At 39.2% G+C, this 20,046-nt stretch overlaps 1 protein-coding gene across 22 annotated transcripts in view; it reads left to right on the top strand.

Annotated features, from left to right (window-relative positions):
- LOC136885226 (leukocyte elastase inhibitor) overlaps nt 1-20,046 on the top strand; it is a 263,118-nt gene that overhangs the window by 142,957 nt on the left and 100,115 nt on the right. For 5 of the 22 annotated variants that reach the window (XM_067157674.2, XM_067157678.2, XM_067157677.2 and 2 more), the window contains exon 8: nt 9,372-9,507. The exons of 16 other annotated variants lie outside the window; for them this stretch is intronic. In XM_067157674.2, coding sequence (XP_067013775.1) covers nt 9,372-9,505 — 134 coding nt within the window. In that variant the 3' untranslated portion in view covers nt 9,506-9,507. Of the gene's footprint in view, nt 1-9,371; nt 9,509-20,046 lie in introns of those variants that run through there. One more of the 22 variants, XM_067157685.2, reaches the window with a different exon arrangement.

Below are 20,046 nucleotides of genomic sequence, written 5' to 3' on the forward strand. Positions count from 1 at the left end.
CATTTGCCTGGTGTGAAAATGGGGAAAACACGGAAAACCATCTACAGGGCTGCCGACATTGGAGTTCGAAAGCAGTATCTCCCGAATGCAAGCTGCGCGCCCCTGACCGCACGGCCAGCTCGCTCGGTTTACACATTTTCCCGTAAATGGCTTATGTCTTGGTTTTTCCACACAAATGTGTTCAAATGTTGTCTTCTTTGTACCATTTCAAGAGTATTTGAATACTTTGACGTCATAAAACCGGGTGTGGCTGTCGCCTGTAACTTAGTTCCCTTGTAAAGTCTGCCTGAAATTTTCGAAATATTATACAACAAGGACGTGGAAAAGAAATTTAATTGATTACGCAGTATTTGTCTGAAAAACTGAAATTTTAGTTCTTGTAAGCATAACCTAAAACCATGTGCGTTTTAAACTTGTATTTTGAACAAGCAGACAGATGTAGAACTTGTGATGTACTCTGTCTCCTGTGATGGGGTAATTTAAAACGTGCCGGTACATTTTATGAGAATTTTTGTCATTAACAATACAAACAAAAACTAATAGTAGCCAAACATGCGCACAAATGTCCTACATACATTTTTGCTGAACTGTGATTGACTGTATGTAGTGTAATGGTGCAATGGCTGTATATTATAATCTTTTATAAAAGTTAACTTACACAAAATATTTTACAAAACGAAGCCGCTGTAAGTCTTATTGCCGCTACCTCATTCCATCTCATCCCATCTCATATTAACCCTCAAACCCTTCTTCTAAGTGGCTGTCATATTTCCGTTCAGAAAACGTGATACCGAGCTCGATAGCTGCAGTCGCTTAAGTGCGACCAGTATCCATTATTCGGGAGATAGTAGGTTCGAACCCCACTGTCGGCAGCCCTGAAAATGGTTTTCCGTGGTTTTCCACTTTCACACCAGGCTGTACTTTAATTAAGGCCACGGCCGCTTCCTTCCCACTCCTAGGCCTCTCCCGTCCCATCGTCGCCATAAGACCTATCTGTGTCGGTGTGACGTAAAGCAACTAGCAAAAAAAAAAAAAAAAAAAAAAAAAAGAAAGAAAAGAAAACGTGATTAGTTTGCAAAGTGAGGGAGAACAGGTTAGAATTGGCAACTTCTGTGGCTGGGTGGCCTTCCTTCTACTGTACTAAAACACACTTTATCATCGAAGCTCGTCGACTGGATACCTCGTGTCTGCCACCGGTCTATCTCTAATTTCACGAATGACCCATTCTTTCGCATTGTTGCCATTTACATTTTTTACTGTATGAAACTATTTTATTATCGTACAAGATCGTGGAATTTAAGTGAGGTTTGATTTTCTATTTAAAAAAATAAATATATAGTATCTCAAGTGTACCTTTCGTACGTCATTGTATAATATATGTATGATGATAATCTCGATTTCTTTTATATAGTATCAGTGCCCGCGATCTTTGTGGTGTGGGATACAGTATAATTTGCGGGGTTCCATCGTCGGAATCACAGTCTGAGAGCTCTTCTACTTCTTCAGAGTAATTTTTCAGAATGGAATGTCAAGATCCAAGAGTTCAGAATCCATTCTATTTCCAGTTGGACGCCAATATATGGCAGTGGCTCTGAACGTGAGAAATGGTGAAGACCTTCGTTTCCCTTGAGCGAATGGCAAAACATCCTAGTTCTCAACAATTGAATTGTTTTAAATAAGGCTCCTAGTCAACTTAAGATATTCATTTCTTGTACTGTTTAAAAACATTTTCCTTTTGTAATGGCTACTAGATCTTTTACAAAAGGAATCGTATATTACTTCGATACAAAATTTTACCTTCTTCATGTAATGGATTTCCATGTTTATTCCATGCACAGAACTAGCCAGGTAAGCAGCTCGCCTCAGTTCAATCATCAGCCATTACAGATATCGAAAACTTGTCTTTTTTAAAAAACAGTTATGTTACCAACGGACTCTTATAAACTTTTCCAGGGAGTCTATATCTTGCGAGATAACGGCACTAACTTTATTATTATTATTATTATTATTATTATTATTATTATTATTATTATTATTATTATTACACGCATTGAGAAAGATGCTATTTTAGTGTCGTTTACTAGATACTGATATTGAGGGATGATTAATAACAAAATCCGATAAGTACTTCTCGAGATAATTTCTTTAAATTACATAGTTTGAAGTCTGTTATTCCACGCACGTTTTTGTGTCTCTCTCCCGGAGATTTTAATGTTCCGTAATACATATTCCTTTCTCAAAGTTAGTACAGTGCAATCTTCATTGTATATATTTTTCATATTCTTCCTTTTTTAACACATAACTGGCGTTCTCCAATAAGATTTATCAGTTTGTGATCCAACCGATGCATTTCAGACGACCTTTAAGGGTATAATTGAGCTATGTTGTATTGTTTTTTGGCATCTTATGTGTTTGATCCAAAACTTCTCCATGAAACACGAAAACATAAGTCCAGCAAAAGAGGATTTATCGGTTTTCATTCAGACGTTCCTCCGTTAGAAGCGGTCTTATATCCGGTTCCCTGTATCTGTTATCTAGGAGAGTATTAAGACATTAAGTCAGAAGTTTACCGTAGTTTAGAATATAATACAGTTCCATTTAAAAACAAAGTTAGTTCCATAATCTCTCCAGGTATTGTCACCCTGCAAAAGTCCTCCTAAATTCGATTGTGAGCCCCTTACAAGAAGTTCTGTAAGTGATTCGATATCTTTAATCGTTTGGGAGTTACTTGAAGTGGCCATTTTAGCTGACTTGCCCTGTGTTAGAAGTGTTGTAGCTGCAAACCATGATATTCAAATAAATATTTACGTATAAACCTAAATAAATATGTTATCGTTCTCGCTTGAAAGACAAAATTAGCCTGGTTGAGGCGCTTTCGTCTGTGAATACGCGCTACCATTATGATGATCGTATTCACGGTAGAAATCGTTCCCAAGGTGATTTCTTTTTCAGTGTAATTTCATGCATATTTCATTATCTTTACGCAATAAGCATTAATGGTCAATTGTATGCATGTGTCGACTTCATATAACGATGTGTTTGTTTTCTTAGAACATTACACTCGGTCTAAAGTGTAGGTTTAAGCAAATAGGCTGTACATACATGTAAAATTGTCACTGTTTCTTCATTAAATAACGACATAAATAATTGCGCCGGGTTGAGTGGCTCAGACGGTTAAGGCGCTGGCCTTCTAACCCCAACTTGGCAGGTTCGACCCTGGCTCAGTCCGGTGGTATTTGAAGGTGCTCAAATACGACAGCCCCGTGTCGGTAGATTTACTGGCACGTAAAAACTCCTGCGGGACTAAATTCCGGCACCTCGGCGTCTCCGAAGACCTTAAAGAGTAGTTAGTGGGACGTAAAGCAAATAACATTATTAAATAATTGCAACATCCTTGAAAATCGCAATACTTCTTAAGGAAGCTATAGGATAGAGCTTAATTTATGGCCACCATTTTCAGTCCATACAGAAATATACAATGTGCTTCTGCTGGTGGTGAATGCCTTTTTTAAAAACTTCAATGTATAATATAGTTTTTCTTCTGTCTGAGGACGCAGAGCACAGTTCTCTGCGAAACGTTGAGAACTTCACCTTATGTTCTTGACACGGCATAACCCCAAAAGCCTATACAGTATCATGTCTGTAAGTACGGACCGTGAAAGCATTAATGGCAACATGTACTGTTGTGCTTAGTTCTATTCCCAACTGTACCATCTGCCCTTAAGAATGCTTTAACGCTGGTCTATATTAAGTAGTACTGCCGTTCGTCACCAGATTACTCATTGTGTGCTAGCCTTCTAACGGAGACTGGCAAGGATAGAAGAAAAGAATAGAGTTGAGGATGGAAAGAGAAGTCTGTAGCAGGAAAACGAAAACAAGAGTTTGAGTCGCGCGTTAGGGGGGGAGGGGGGGGGTGATGATGGAAAAGGACGTACTACAATGAGGTTGAAGACACGAAATGAAAAGAAGTATGAATAAGAGAATAATATTATACATGTGTACGCAGGTTATGAAATTGACACACGGCCGCATTTAAGTCCCTGTGACTTTAGCCTGATCCCTAAGGTGAAGGAACCTCTGCGTGGGATGCACAATATTTGAATCCATAATTTGGTGATTTGCTTGCTTTGTTGTACACGGAACTCCGTAATAAACGAGAATACGTAATTAATTGCCAAAAAGAGAGAACGTTTATTTAGTTTATATTGAGCAAGCTTTACCTGTTAATAACGAACGAACCTGTAGATTGAGAGATAAACCCACACACAATGCGTTCAGTGACGGTTGCTGGTTTTTAGACAAATGCTCATTACGGTTTATATTTACTTTAAACTGGATTGAGCAAATAATGACGTACAAGATTTTACTTTTAATTAAATTTCTTTTACATTTTGCAGTTATTTCACTAAAATCTGTTTATTTCAGTCAAATCTATTTTCAGCTGCGCCTACAGATGTTTACAAGTCAAATAGTAAGTTTATTTCGACTTAGCATAGTTCATTTGTGAAAAACAGTTGTTCACACAAATATGTAGAAGCTAACATCGCCAAAATTGTACCTATAAATAATCTCAATTTCGTGTGTTTTGCAACTGAATTTTTTTAAAAATACATGTACACGAACTTTGCCGTGACATATATGTTTAAAACGTATCATTTTGCACACGTATTGATTCGAGGTTTCCAGTAGGAATTGGCTTCCTTCCTGCTCCTGACTGACGAACAAGAGACGGACAAACGAACACTGAACCCTTGTAGTGCCATCTCTTGTAGTTTGCGCGAAAGTCAATAACCATTATGGCTCGTGAACCAGTAAATCCCTTGAAGTAAAAAAGGAAAACAGTAAAAATAAGTGCATTAATCAGGAAATGTTTACATGAGAAAAAATTACCATCTATAGTAGGGCCCACGAGAGTTGAAGTCTGACAGGTGAGCGGCGAAATCTGTAACTACGAAGTACGCTGCGTTGTCATAATTAACTCCATTTGCAGCCTACCACCCTTTCAGACAGGCTGAGTGATTAATAAAACATGTAGGCCTAGGCCTAATACAATTCATTTACCTTGACCGGTTCCTAAGCTCGTGTTAATAATTCCAGCATTTAAGACAGAACACGACATTATCGATATATATATATATAAAAGATTTCATAATCACTGACAAAATCATCAGTTTCTGACAATAACCTCAACAAATGCACATGTTAATCACAGAATAGAACACTACCCACATCGATAGATTTTTATTATTTAACTCAGATTGTTAACGGTACCTGTACAATTAAGAAATAATCTACGCTATAATAAACACAATAGGAAGACGATACTTCATCGAGAAAAGAAATCAGTCAGAATATGAATGACAAAAGTGACTGAGAGCAAGCCAACCCACGTGGCGATAGCGTCCTAAAATGTTGCAACTCTGTTATCGTTGCCATAGCAACAGGCCATTTTCGAGCTGCGTTAGTCAACTTTTTCTCGCCGGTGGCGCTAAACGTCAGACTTCAACTCTCGTGGGCCCTACTTTAGAGGAAATTTGCAGCTCTGATATACATTTATTTTCATGTAGAATAATCATTCGTAATTATCGTGTTACCATTTCAAATATTCCTGATACTTTGAATGAGCATTCATGTGTTCGAACGGTTGGTCGTCATTTTTAGTGTTCTTGCTCCATCAGGGCAGCCTACTCGTCTTTTCACAAGTGCCGCGGAGGTCGAGAGCATGTTAACTGACATCACTGCACTGGTATCTCCGTGTAAGATTTCGCACATTTATCTTGATTATGCACAGCTTCCTTACATTATTTACTTATATATCGTATGACTACTGCTCATTCATTTTAAAATGTTATTCAGATCAGTAATCTACGTAATTGATACTGGGGTGAGCTTTAGGAAATCTTCAATATCTCCATGGTAAGATCGCTGAGGACAGTCTGTGACCATGCATGAGATGTCTGCCGAGACGATCCACAGTCTTACTCCCAAGATATCCTGCGCACATTTAAACAGCAAATCTGCACACTCTCCATGCTTGATTCTGATCGTAGTTACAGCTGACCAGATTTTTAGCCAGGTGGGAACAATGGCAGGAGGGTACTCGGAATGAGGACATAAAGGCTAATTTAGGATTGAACTCGATGGATGAAGCTGTACGCATAAACCGGCTTCGGTGGTGGGGTCATGTGAGGCGAATGGAGGAGGATGGGTTACCTAGGAGAATAATGGACTCTGTTATGGAGGGTAAGAGAAGTAGAGGGAGACCAAGACGACGATGGTTAGGCTCAGTTTCTAACGATTTAAAGATAAGAGGTATAGAACTAAACGAGGCCAAAGCACTAGTTGCAAATAGAGGATTGTGGGGACGTTTAGTAAATTCACAGAGGCTTGCAGACGGAACGCTGAAAGGCATAGCAGTCTATAATGATAATGTATGTAATCAGGAACCCATGTAGCACAATGGTTGTGTGTGGATTTTTCACTGTCCTTCCCACTTTGATGTAATGTGGACATTCTATATTTCTGATTGTTGGGCTGTTGTGATGGGGTACATTGGACGTTTGTCTTCTGATCTTCGTACCATGAGAAATATCACAGTGGATAGGAAGGACAGGATTGTTCTTTATCTTCCTGTATTCCGGTAGTAAAGCTTTTTTGCTTACGCTGGCTTGATGGCACAGTTTTACTTAGGACAGGTAGCCAGTATGTGGACGTGAATTTGATGATACCAGGTGTCAGTCTCACTGATGTGTGTTCAGTTGAGCATCAACTTAACGTACAGATGGAAGCGCCATATTCAGTTGTTCGAAAAACCTAGCTTAAAGCAGAGCGTGTAATAGTTTCAGTAGAAGTTCCCCACGATGTACCATATATACAGCTTATGAAGACGTTTCTGGTTTTTTATTTTACCAGCAACATAGGATGCTTCTTATTGGTTTGTGCCAAAGTACTTCGGTATTCGTACAAGTGACTCATGAAACTTTCTTCTGATACAGCATGCTACTTGAAATGGAGTTTGACTGATAGGTGTAGATTTTAGGTTAGTTCAAAACCCTGCTAAGACCGAGGTATGTGCATTTCATCTTAGGAATCTGGAAGCTAACAGGCAATTGCTTGTGGAATGGGAGGGCAGGCGATTGGAGCATTGCGTTTTACCAAAGTACCTTGGAGTCACCCTGGACCCGGGCCGTAACATACAGAACACACTGCACGATTACTGGACAAAAGGTCTCAACCTGGAACTCCATCCTTCGTAAACTTTGCTGGACCCTCTGTGGGTGGGGGCCGAAGATGAATACACCCACGGTATCCCATGCCTGTCGTAAGAGGCGACTAAAAGGGACCCCATGGGCTCTCAATTTGGGAGTGTGGATTGGCGACTACGGGGCTCTTAGCTGAGTCCTAGCTCCTTACTTTCATCTATCCTGACCGAACTATCTTGGTCAACTCCTGTTCTTTTCCACCCCGATGGTATTAGAGCATTCGAGGCCTAGGGAGTCTTTCATTTTCACGCCCTTCGTGGCCCTTGCCTTTCTTCGTCCGTTACTTCGAATTGACGGATCCCATCCTATTTTTCTCTCTCCCTAGCCCCTTTGGGTGGGGGTACGCAGACGAAGAATGAACCCACGGTATCCCCTGCCTGTCCTAAGAGGCGGCTAAAAGGGGCGACCAAGATATGATTGAATTAGAACTATGAAACTACTTGTGATAAGTACCATCACGTGGGGAATATCACGGGTCGCCTTTACTTGCGAGTAGTACCACTATGTTAGGTACCCGACAGGTTTGGGATTAGTAGCAGCAGAGATTAGTGATTAGTAACACTATATGCGGATTATCACGGGCTTACGTTGCCTGTGATTTGCATCATTGTGTGAGAAACACCACGGGTCTGGGCGTTGCCTGTGATTAGTATCCACTATGTGAGGAACACCATGGGCTAGTACGAGTCCCCGTGATTAGTAGACCTACTGTATGTGAGGTACACCATGGGTTTGCGTTGCCTACGAATGGTGCCATTATGTGAGAAACACCATAGGTCTCAGTTACCTGTGCGTATTACAATTCTTGTGAGTAGTACCAGAATGTTTAGAACCTGATGAGTTTACGCTACTTTTGGTTAGTACCGCAGCTTCTACTTTACTAGCGATAAGTACCATTATGAGGGACGGTTGACCTGGGCTGTGAACCCCTTTAGACAACAAGCATCTATTCAGTATTGTGCGTTGGAAGCAATCCTTTGGTCAGTAATATAGTTTTTTGGGAATGTGAGGCATTGCGGATCGGATCCACTGATTGTTTTAAATTTATATTTATCCAGCATCACGTTTTGAATTCTGGTCAGTGGATGAAATTTGTACTTTTAAATTGTCATTGCATTTAGTGTCATTTTGTACCAGTAGGGGCCGATGACCTAGATGTTAGGCATCTTTAAACAACGACAAGCATCATCAAACTTCGCTCGACCAAGTGGGGGTGCACATCCAACCGTAATAAGGACATCTGCTTTGGTTCTTGGTTTCTTTGCGACAGAATATGCGAGCACTGTGTGGTTCACTTTGGCTCATACAAAGCGGATGGATGTAGCTTTGATTGAAACCTGAAGAGTAGTTAAATGATGCATGAAAGCAACCGCTCCTGAGAAACTTTACTGCTTGGCTGGTCGTTCCTCTTGATATTCGGAGGGAAGTAATGCAAGATACGAGAGGTCAGAGGCAGGAAACAACTGAAGTCGCCCTCTATTTGGACTTCAACCTTCTCCTATATTATTAAAATCCAGAAAGAGTACTCACCGTCCCTACCACTTTAAACAAATCGCATGAAACAGCACGCAGAGAGCTGTGGTGAAGTAGAATACAACACCTTTTGGACATCAGCTCAGTAGGGCTACTTGGAGGTCACTAAATCGTTGAGGATTGGTACTGGAAGATCTAGGGGCAACCTCAAGAAGTGGGGGGGGGGGGGGGTATTTAGGAAAAGAGAGCAAACTTTGCTATTATAGGGGGGGGGGGGGGGGACAAACTGTCCTACGCATGCATAATTGTAAACTATGTCCCGTCCAATGCACACTTCAAGATCTCGTTCAAGATACCGAAAAGGGAATTGCTGTCGCTGATTATTGGATGCACTCAGCGTGACGTAAGCAATTATATCTGTGCCTTGTTGTGCTAATGCATGTATTTTGTCATGTGATTTATCGTTTATGTATACGTGTACTGTTTGTATTGTATCAACGCTCTGACAAGAAATAATCGCCATTCATTTTATGAAGTGCTATCGATATTTGTGGTGATTTTTCCGTGGCATCAGTGTGATTGTGTGTGTTTCATCAAGAGTTCTGAAGATATGTTTGTTTTTTTGTATTCTAACAGGAATGATAATGATGGCAAGATGTTTAATCGTTCGACCATGCGAGAGTTTCGTAGCTGATCATCCTTTCGTGTTCAGTTTGATCGACACTACTTCCAACGCTGTTCTCTTCTTGGGAAGACTGACAAACGTTTAGAGGTGACATTTTGGTGAAATTAGCAAAGACTTGCTGCTTGAATCGCATGCTTGTGCCTATTGATTGGTGCACTAACTTATTTAATGTTCGTCCCACATTTCTCTTAGAAGGACTTCCGCACAATTTACGCTGGTATGAAAAAAATTGATTTTCTCACAATTAAATAACAAAATAAACACTGTACCTATAGTCGTTAAAGACTTATAAAGGTATGATCTCTTAAATGTTTCAGCGAGCTAATTCGAAAGAAATGTATTCTATTGCTGGTTTCGTGGATCATAACAATAAAAATCAATCGGTTACATACTGAAGGCTACGCCTTGTCTTCCGTTGTCCTCTTCAGCTCTGCATAACTTCGAAAACCCATCCGACTCGTTAATATATGGCCTACAAATGTAATTTTCCTCTTGTCATGATGCCCAGTGAATTTCTCTTCTCAGTAACCTCCATTATTTCTTCCATTTGTTTGATTTTCTGTCCGGTTCGTTCGTATCATCCTCCGCAATAGCCACATCTCTACAGCCTCCAGTTGTTTTGCACAATAATTCCATTGAAAGAGGCTTTTTAGGCACGTGTAGCATCATCGACAGAAACATGTTTCGTGTATATTGTTTGTTCTATCCGATGTGACCGATTTGACAGCTGAATTGATTGTACAATGTATACAGTCATTTATATTTGGTTGTTTGTAGAAATTCCAATAGAAATTCGCGTGTTCTTGAAGTGGCTCGCGATGGTGTTCTCAATACTGGTGTTTCCCGTGTGTGCCTTTGACCCGGCTGTGGTTTAGCAGTCGTGTCTTCGGGTCTCTCTTAATTTATCCTCGCTTGTCTGAGAGAAAGTGACTGAAATATCTGCGAGGTTTGTATGCATTTCAAAGTTTCACTTTATAGTTGTATTATTTTCTAGTTGATATATTCATTTCTTGCCGAATAAAAAGCCCGATTTATTTTTACGTAAGTATGCTTGCGAATGGAGCATGCGAGATCCAAAGGTTCATAGGCTCCAAACTTTGAGCTCAGCTTCTCTCGTTCTTTCAACGTCATCAGAAAACCTTGAGAGAAGATTTTCTTATTCACTAAAAAATTAAGTTTTAATTCCTTCACTTTCTCAAGTAAAAAGTGTGCCTGTAAGAGAAACACCTATAGTACTGTGTGATATACTGTTAACTAGCAAATAGTTATGGCAGATACAAATTGTCATTTACGCACCAAATACGAAAATCAAAACTTCAGCAGACGAGTATAGGATGCATCCGCTATAATTCTGTATACGTATGTGGTCATTACAATTTTTCATTAAAAGCACTCTAATTCATATGGGCAGTTCAAACATATTACAGGAATGGAAAATGTCACATTGTCAATTAAAAAGGAGCTCGTTTCTGTGCAACGATAAATCAACTAGTTTATCAGGAATATTCTTTAGTTTCCGTGATTAATTGTTAAGAATTGTCGTTTTGTTTTCTATGTGACAACATAAAATTTTAATGTTTACAGTGTGTTTGTTATAAAAATCAAAGTTCGCTTACATTTGTTTATTGTGTGATGATTTTGAGTCCGCCGAAGTTAAATTTTATTATCTTAAAGAACCTGCATCATTAAGTTTTATATATAAAAATAATAGCTCATAATCCGAACGTTGCAATTTCAAGTATTCATGATATTTTGCCCTTATTACAAAGTTTACTTAGCTCACTATTTTCTCTCCTTGCGTTTCACAAGTACTGTGAAGATTAAGAGTAGAGAAGGATAATATTATACTAATACCAGAGCGCACAAAAGCATTCTCTCCAACAACCAATTAACCTGAATATGTAGCCTGCCTTTCACAGAAGGAACATGGCCGTTACACACTCATTAAAAAGTCAATAGGTTGGACCTGTATGCTGTTTACCTAATAAATGCCAAAAGAACGCTCTATAAAATGTCAAAAACTCCCAAACTTTGACTTAAAATTAGCTATAAGGGCGCAGTGACCTAAAGTATCCAGGAAAATATTTTAATTATGAGAGTGCATGTACTTCGTCCACATTACTTAATCCGTAACAGATTGATTAGAATGTATGTCACCAAATAATAATAATAATAATAATAATAATAATAATAATAATAATAATAATAATAATAATAATTAGAAGCTTAGTAAACAAACATAAATTTGCAGAGAAACCAACAAGAAAAAATACAGGCTGGACAGAAACACGCAGAAAGGAACACAGTGAAAAAATGAAGAGATATTGGGAAGAAAAGAAGAAGAAACATTGTGCAAAATAAGTTCAAACGCGCTCCACAGCTGGGCACAACGAATCAAAAAATAATAATAATAATAATAATAATAATAATAATAATAATAATAATAATAATAATAATAATAATAATAATAATAATAATTGCATTGCAGTAGTTAACAGTTTCTCGGATGCAAAATACAGTCGATTGTTTGTCTGTGCACTATTGTTCATAAAGAGTTCTGACACTTCCAATGTTTGAATATTTATGTTCATTCAGAGTCCTGACGGCATTCAGGTATGTTGGCTACTTAACGGAAATTCATGGAAAGGGCTTATAAAAACGAAGAACTGTAAAAAAAAATACTTAAAAATAAGAAATTAATGAAGCGGATTCTATAAAATGACTCTGAATTGAAAAATGACCTAAAACTTAAAGACGAACAATATCGAGAAATTACGTAATATAAATGGCCATTATCAGTATTTACATATAAACTAGTCATGTCTATGCAAAACCAGTTAAAATACGGCATTTCAACGAAATCCGGGCCCTCATTACAGTAGCCCCTCTAGCCTGCCGTGTAGGGTGGTGTTCAACGAGTTTTCGCCATAGTTCTCTCTCCAGAAATGCCTTCTCTTTCACCACTGACTACCAATTCCCTCTTCTTTCCATACCTCTGTCGGTTGGTGTAGCCATCTCTTCCTAGGTCTTCCCACTGGCCTTCTTCCTTCAACCCTTCTTTTTGGCATGCACGTGGTGTTTTTGTGTCAGACATTCGCTTTACATGTCCATACCTTGTTAGTCTCGAAGTCCCTAGCTTCTCTTCTATAGAGTCTACTTTAGTTCTGATGGTATCGTCCCTTATATGGTCCTTGCATGTTTACAGTATATCATAGTCGTATTACTCATTACGAAGTGTCGTGCCCCCATTGTTTTGTCTCTAGAGACTTACATGCTTCACAAAGTGTCGCCATCCAACTCTATCGTAAGCTTTTCTTAGGACGTTCTGAAGAGGAAGGTCAAGTTATCTTCCTAGCCTGAAATAGACACCTGCTTGCTGTCCTTCCAAGTGGTCTTCTGCCTTATTTTGCCTTCTATGATATACTTCTCCAGTTTGTCTTAAGATATGTCCAAGGAACTGAAGTGTTCTTTTACTGAGACATGTAGTAGACATTTCACTATCTTAATCTCTTTAATGGCCGGGCTGAGTGGCTCAGACGGTTGAGGCGCTGGCCTTCTGACCCCAACTTGGCAAGTTCGATCCTGGCTCAGTCCGGTGGTATTTGAAGGTGCTCAAATACGTTACCCTCGTGTCGGTAGATTTACTGGCACGTAAAAGAACTCCTGCGGGACTAAATTCCGGCACCTAGGCGTCTCCGAAAACCGTAAAAGAGTAGTTAGTGGGACGTAACGCAAATAACATTAATCTCTTTAATGATGGGCGTATGTGTTCTCTTTTCGGTCCAAGCTACAGTAGCATTCTTACGCCAACACATCATCTCACAGGTATCGATGTGGTCTTTGTCCTTAGCCGTGACGGTCCATGTCTCACAACCGTAAAAGGAAACGGAAAATACTAGTGCTTCAGCCAATCGAATCTTCGTGATTTTGGATATTGCCCTGTTCTGCCAGATCTTAGTTTACTCTTGGCTGCACGTTCCAGGACAATACGCCTCTTTATCTCTTTCTCGCAATTTCGTGCGTCAGTTATACAGGACCCAAGGTATACAAGGTCATTAACCATCTCCAGTCCATTTAATCGACCTGTGAGGTTGCAATTGATTTCCACGATCAATGATTGAGTTTGGATTTCTTCAAATTGATTTCTAATGTAAATGATAAATAATGCCTGAGGTAAGTTCCGCGAAGTCCTTCAGTTAATAAGAGAAATGAAAGTCCTTAGGGAAAGATATGCTTCAACACCATGAAAGAGTACGCATGACTAATTTTGTGTTATTGAATAGCTGCCCTGTGCAACACTTTTGAGTCCTCATTTTGCATAAGGATCTATTGTAATGCACACTGGACATCAGTTTGATTTTCGGGGCAGGATAAAACACAGTGCATTCTTGACTTCATGTGGAAGTAAAGGTTAAAACCCAAAATTCACCCTTACGTAAATGGAGGGCTGCAAAACGTTGTTCGGGGGAGCTACTCAAATCTTTATTGCATGGCTTGTATTTATAACTGTTTATCATAACTTTTGATATAGTTTCTGGTGTGGCTGTTATTTTAGTGGATCTCTGTTACGCATTTAATTCTGTAATGGAATGTGTTGTACAATAAAGATTACTAATTGCATAAAAGCGTGTTATAATTTCCACTGACTCACAACAGTTTCTTAGAAATTTCATTGTTCAAAGAAGAATACAATTTAAGTGATTATTTTGTCAGTTACTTACGACGGTTTTCCCAATTGAGTCTGGTGGCATTGCTTCCACTTACTTGTGTCAGGCCTTTCGCTTCCATCTCTTCTATCCGACCTCCCTTGGTCAAATCTTACTCTCGAACCTCACTTGTCGGCGGCCCTGAAGATGGTTTTCCTTGTTTCCCATTTTCACACCAGGTAAATTTGGGGCTGTACTCAATTAAGTCCACGGACGCTTCCTTCCCACTCCTATCCCATAGTCACCGTAAGATATATCATTGTCGGTTCGAGTCCTAGGTAGTCTTTAATTTTTATGCCCTTTGTGTCCCTTGCCTTTCTTTTATAGTTACCGCCATTTTCCGATTTGTAGGTCCTCTTCAGATTTTCCCTCGGATTATTGTTAATTGAGGATTGTTGCCCAGTTGTGCTTCATCTTAAAACAATGATCACCACAATCACCATTCTTCGAATTGGTCCCAGATTGCCTCCCAATTAACGATTGGGTTGTTGCTGTCCACAAGTCGATCTGGTTTTGCGCAGTTTTAAGACTAGTGTATGATAAGGAAAATTACTTTACAACCTATTAAATATTAAGAACTCCATGTTACTGCTAAATATGACTTAAAAGCTCCTAAGTCTGTCGAACATACAGGTTACATATATAATACAACATGCCTGTAAAATAATAATAATAATAATAAATTATAACAACAATAATCGTATGGCCTCAACTACCTTGTGCAGACATTTCAATTTGACGCCATCTGGCGGTCTGCTCGTCAATTTCGACGTTCCGTTTGCCCACTAGATGGCAGACGGAGTAAACCGAAACTCTCTTGGGCGTCTATAGCTGAGATTTAATGAATTTTGTCGGGCAAACACCAAATGTGTCACCAAAGATATTTTACATGGCGACATCCCTTCAAAAATCCGACTACCTCTGCCGGGTTTGAGCCCTCTATCTTGGGATCCGGAGGCCGACATATCTGCAATATATATATATATATATATATATGATTAAACAAGGGATAAACATAAACACTATTAAATTATAAATTTAAAATGGTTTTTTACAAAGATTCCGGGCATGTTTTTGTATGACTCTCCGGGAGATTTAATGTTTCGTATTCCTTTCCTGAAATTCGCACAACATACTGGGCGAGTTCGCCGTGCGGTTAGGAGCGCGCAGCTGTGAGCTCGCATCCGGGAGATAGTGGGTTCGAACCGCACTGTCGGCAGCCGTGAAGATGGTTTTCCGTGGTTTCCCATTTTTACACCAGGCAAATGCTGGGGCTGTACCTTAATTAAGGCCAGGGCCGCTTCCTTCCCATTCCTAGGCCTTTCCTGTCCCATTGTCACCATATGACCTATCCGTGTCGGTGCGACGTAAAGCAACTAGCAAAAAAAAAAAAAAAATTCGCACCGTGGCATGTTCTTTATATATATTTTTTCCATATTTTTTGTATAATAACTGGCGTTCTCCAGTAAAAACGTTGCTGGATGTATCGGTTGTGATCTAGCCGATGTATTTCAAACGACTTGTAAAGGTATATTTAATGAATTTTGTTTGATTCTTTTCTTTGGCATCACGTGTGTTCAGTCCAAAACCTTCCCCCTGAAACACGAAAAAGAGTGAAGCAAAAGTGGATTTTTATATCCGGTTCCCTGTACCTGTTATCTATGAGGATATTAAGTTTTCAGTCGTGGAAGTTTACTGTAGTGTAGAAAATGATGCATTTCCATTTAAAAACTTAAGTTAGTACCTCTATCTCGGAAGATTTTGTCGCCCTGGAAAAGTACTCAAGTTTCATGTGACCCCCTTAGGTACAGTACTGAAAGTGATTCGATATCTTTAATCGCTTGTGAGTTAGTTAAGGTTAGCATTTTAGCTGACTTAGCCTGCATTAGAAATGTTTTAACTACAAACTGTGATTTATTCAAATGTGTATATACATGTAAACCTAAATAAATCTATTACCCTTGTAGTTTGAAAGAGAGAACTAGCCTGACAGAGGCGCTCTCTTCTGTGAATACGTTATGTACCCTTATGACGATCATATTCACTGTAGGAATCTGCTCCAAAAGTGATATATTTGCTTTAAAATGCGTAGTGGCTTCAGTGTATATTCATGTATATATTCATTATCATTGCTTACATATTTTGATGCAGAAGAAATAGAGTATAAATCGGTCGACACGGTATTACAAACGGACGATGCTGTCAATTATCCAGTAGAATTCCTAAATATTCTCCAGGATTCCCATCTCACAAACTTCGTTTCAAAGTAGGAGCACCTGTAATGTTACGTAACCTCAAGCCACCTAAGTTGTGCAATGGCACTAGATTATGTGTGACGGGGTTTAAAAAATAATAGAAGCTACTGTTATTACAAGGTGTTCTCCAGGAGAATTTCATTTAACAGCGAACTCGGAATACACGTGAAACTTTTCAATTCCGGCCGAAGCCGGGACGGGAAAACACATCATTTACGTTCACGTCTTACATTTCTTACGAAAGTCAATGAACGCATAAGGGTGGTTCGGTGGATTTCAAAAGAAAATGGGAAATAAAATAATATAATGGGACATAAGTCAACTATGACGCGAGCGAAGCCGTGGGCAAAGCGCTAGTAGGTTATAACTGTAAAATTGTAGAACTGTTTCTTCATTGAATGGAAACATATAATTGGAACATCCTTGAAAATCTCAAAACTTGTCAAGGAAACTATAGGATAGATTTTGATGTACGACCACCATTTTGGGTCCATAAGAAAATACGCAACTTGTTTCCGCTGGTGCTCTTACGGTATATTCATGTTTTCACAGTATAATATAGCTGACATGTTGTATTAAAACATAGTCGTGAAATAGCTGATTCTTCTTCTTCTTAGCGTGCCTGTCCGCCTCGGACGTTGGCGATCAACATGGCTATTCGGGCTTTATCCATTGAAATTCCGAACAGTTCTGCAGATGTTTTGTTGAACCAGGTTTTAAGGTTGTCGAGCCAGGAAATTCTTCTTCGCCCAGGAGATCTTTTTCCTTCTATTTTCCCTTACAGGATAAATTGAAGCAGCTCATACCTTTTCTGATTCCTTATGATGTGTCCAAAATATTGTAGTTTACGACACTTGATGATGTTGATCAGCTCTGGTCTCTTGTTAACTCGGCGTAGAACCTCAACGTTTTTAATCTTCTGAGTCCATGATATTCTCAAAATTCTTCAAATGCTTCCAGTCTAGCAGTGGTGGCTTTTGTAATGGTCCATGTTTCCACACCGTAAAAGAGAACTGAAAACACATAGCACCTAAGGAGCCGCATTTTGGTATCCATGGTGAGATCGTGATTCTTGAAGGTTGAGCTCATTGAATTGAAAACACTTCTCGCTTTTCCAATGCGACACTTTATCTCTTGCGAATTGAAATAGCTGATTACCTTGTTTAATAATACGGTGCAGTACAAGCGGCGGCACATACACTCCGAAGATCATGATGCAGGACTAAACATCATAAACGTTGAAATTCAAATTAAACCTTTTTGGGTCTAAGAACTTGTGCATGTTTAAGATAGCGAAGAGGTGAAAAGGATGGATCTTTATTGGTTTAAAAGTGTTTATTTTTTTAAAAAAAGGTTAGTATGTAATTTGGAGGACAGGGAGATGTTCAATGAATTTCCAATTTCTTTGAAATCATTTAAGAAAAGCCTAGGAAAACAACAGTGGGGAATCTGCCACTTGGGCGACTGTCCTAAATGCAGATCATTAGTGATTGATTGATTGATTGATTGATTGATTGATTGTGTGATAATCGTATGTTCATTTAGAGGAATGTCGTAGTCGAGATTTGTTCGGGATTTTGGTGATTAAGTTGGCCGTGCGGTTAGGGGCGCGCGGCTGTAAGCTTGCATCCGGGAGATGTGGGTTCGAACCCCACTGTCGTCAGCCCTAACGATGGTTTTCCGTGGTTTCTCATTTTCACACCAGGCAAATGCTGGGGCTGTGCCTTAAGGCCACGGCCGCTTCCTTCCCATTCCTAGGCCTTTCCTATCCCATCGTCGCCATAAAACCTATCTGTGTCGGTGCGACGTAAAGCAAATAGAATAAAAACAGATCTTAAACTTTGACAAACATTTTCCATCGTTATAACATTTGAAAGAATTGAAGTCTCTGCATTAAGTTATGGTAAATATCCATTTAAAATCCAAACACAACAAAATGATACAGTAAGGATGAATGGTTTAAAAGCTATTTTAAAAATGAAGGCTTTATATTATGAGTGATATCTAGGTGAGGGTTTGTGCGAAGTTTGAAGCTTAACTGGTTAAAGTTGGTTTGTGTGTAGTATTTTGTGTTCTAGGAATAGTTACTTTTTAGAAATTGCAAAGATACTGTGGACGTTGCCAGGAAGAGAGGGAGTAGCAGAGATCATTCAAATGTCTCCGCAGGAACTTAAAATGGCTGGAAATGCAACAAGAAAACTTAGCTTCATCAGCCCCAAAATTTTGAATGTCTGCTTGTACAAAAAAAATTTCCTAATATATCAGTAGACTCCCTGCTTAAATTCTACATATTTGGTGGAGAGACAAAATCTTGTATTTTATGGTAACTTTGCTGACTAGATTCCTGAGCAGAATGCCGCATCCCCTTTAAGGTTTCCACAGTATTTGCTGCTTCTCTTATAGGCCGTACTGTTGAAAGTTGGAATGTATTTACAAACTGATAAATTGATTTTGAGAGTATAATCTCATAATCCACCGGTTTCCAAACCCCTTCTCCCAAACTTTCGATCGTTTTCGTCCACGATTCATCCTTCTCTTCCTCGTCTCGTGGACCTACGCTTTTCTGTTCTTTGTTTTATTGTTAGTTTTTTTTTTTTTTTTTCCTCTGAGGTCATCGTAGTTCATTCGAAAGAGCATCGGACTTGAATTCCGAAGGCTCTGATTTCCTCTCCTGTTGACCATTTGGCATAAATATGTCTTTAGACTGCTGATCGTGTGAAATTAGCGATGCACAAAAGTGCGTGACGCGATGTTACCTAGCAACATATGATGGATGACCATGACCGAGAGAAATGTAAGATATACTTATAATCATTTGATTTTCCAAAAGGGATGTTTGACACAATTATTTTGTTTTTTTCTGTTCTTGATATCCCTTTGGAGTGGTCTTCGTGTACTCAACACGACGTAATATATTGGAAGTCAAAAAAAATGGCCTACAGCGGGCGACTAGCGCACACTCTACAGTTGTGCTGTCCGTAGTGTCACATATGTAGCTCAGATCCGCGTCATTAAAACAAGAATGACCGCACTGCAACTCAGTCAGGAGAGTATCGGCCGTGAAATCCGGATGTTTGGGGTTCGATTCTCAGCGCACGGTGTCTGCTTTGTAATTTTTATTTCGTATTTAATATCACTTCGGCATTTACAATATGTACTTGACACGATCTAATTAGCAGAAGACTGTTGCTATGCCGGGCTGAGTGGTTCAAACGTTTGAGGCGATGGCCTTCTAACCCCAACTTGGCAGGTTCGATCCTGACCCAGTTTGGTGTATTTGAAGGTGCTCAAATGCTTCAGCCTCGTATCAGTAGATTTACTGGCACGTAAAAGAACTCCTGCTGGATTAAATTCCGGCACCTCGGCTTCTCCGAAAACAGTTATAGTAGTTAGTGGGTCGTAAAGCCATTATTATTATTATTATTATTATTATTATTATTATTATTATTATTATTATTATTATTATTATATCATTGAACGGAACATCGTACGGAACTAATCTGAAGTTGCTTTATCGATTGGGCAGAGAAATTTACACTTCAAACAACATTTAGTTTGCAGTGAGAACCTAAACGACGTTTTCTTTTGACACTGGACGTCGCATGCCGCACAGGCTGTGGAGTTTTTGTTTGGGCTAACTCAACCTGCATTTAAAAATGAAATTG

The sequence above is a fragment of the Anabrus simplex genome, chromosome 14 (assembly GCF_040414725.1).
Source record: "Anabrus simplex isolate iqAnaSimp1 chromosome 14, ASM4041472v1, whole genome shotgun sequence".
Classification (NCBI taxonomy): domain Eukaryota; kingdom Metazoa; phylum Arthropoda; class Insecta; order Orthoptera; family Tettigoniidae; genus Anabrus; species Anabrus simplex.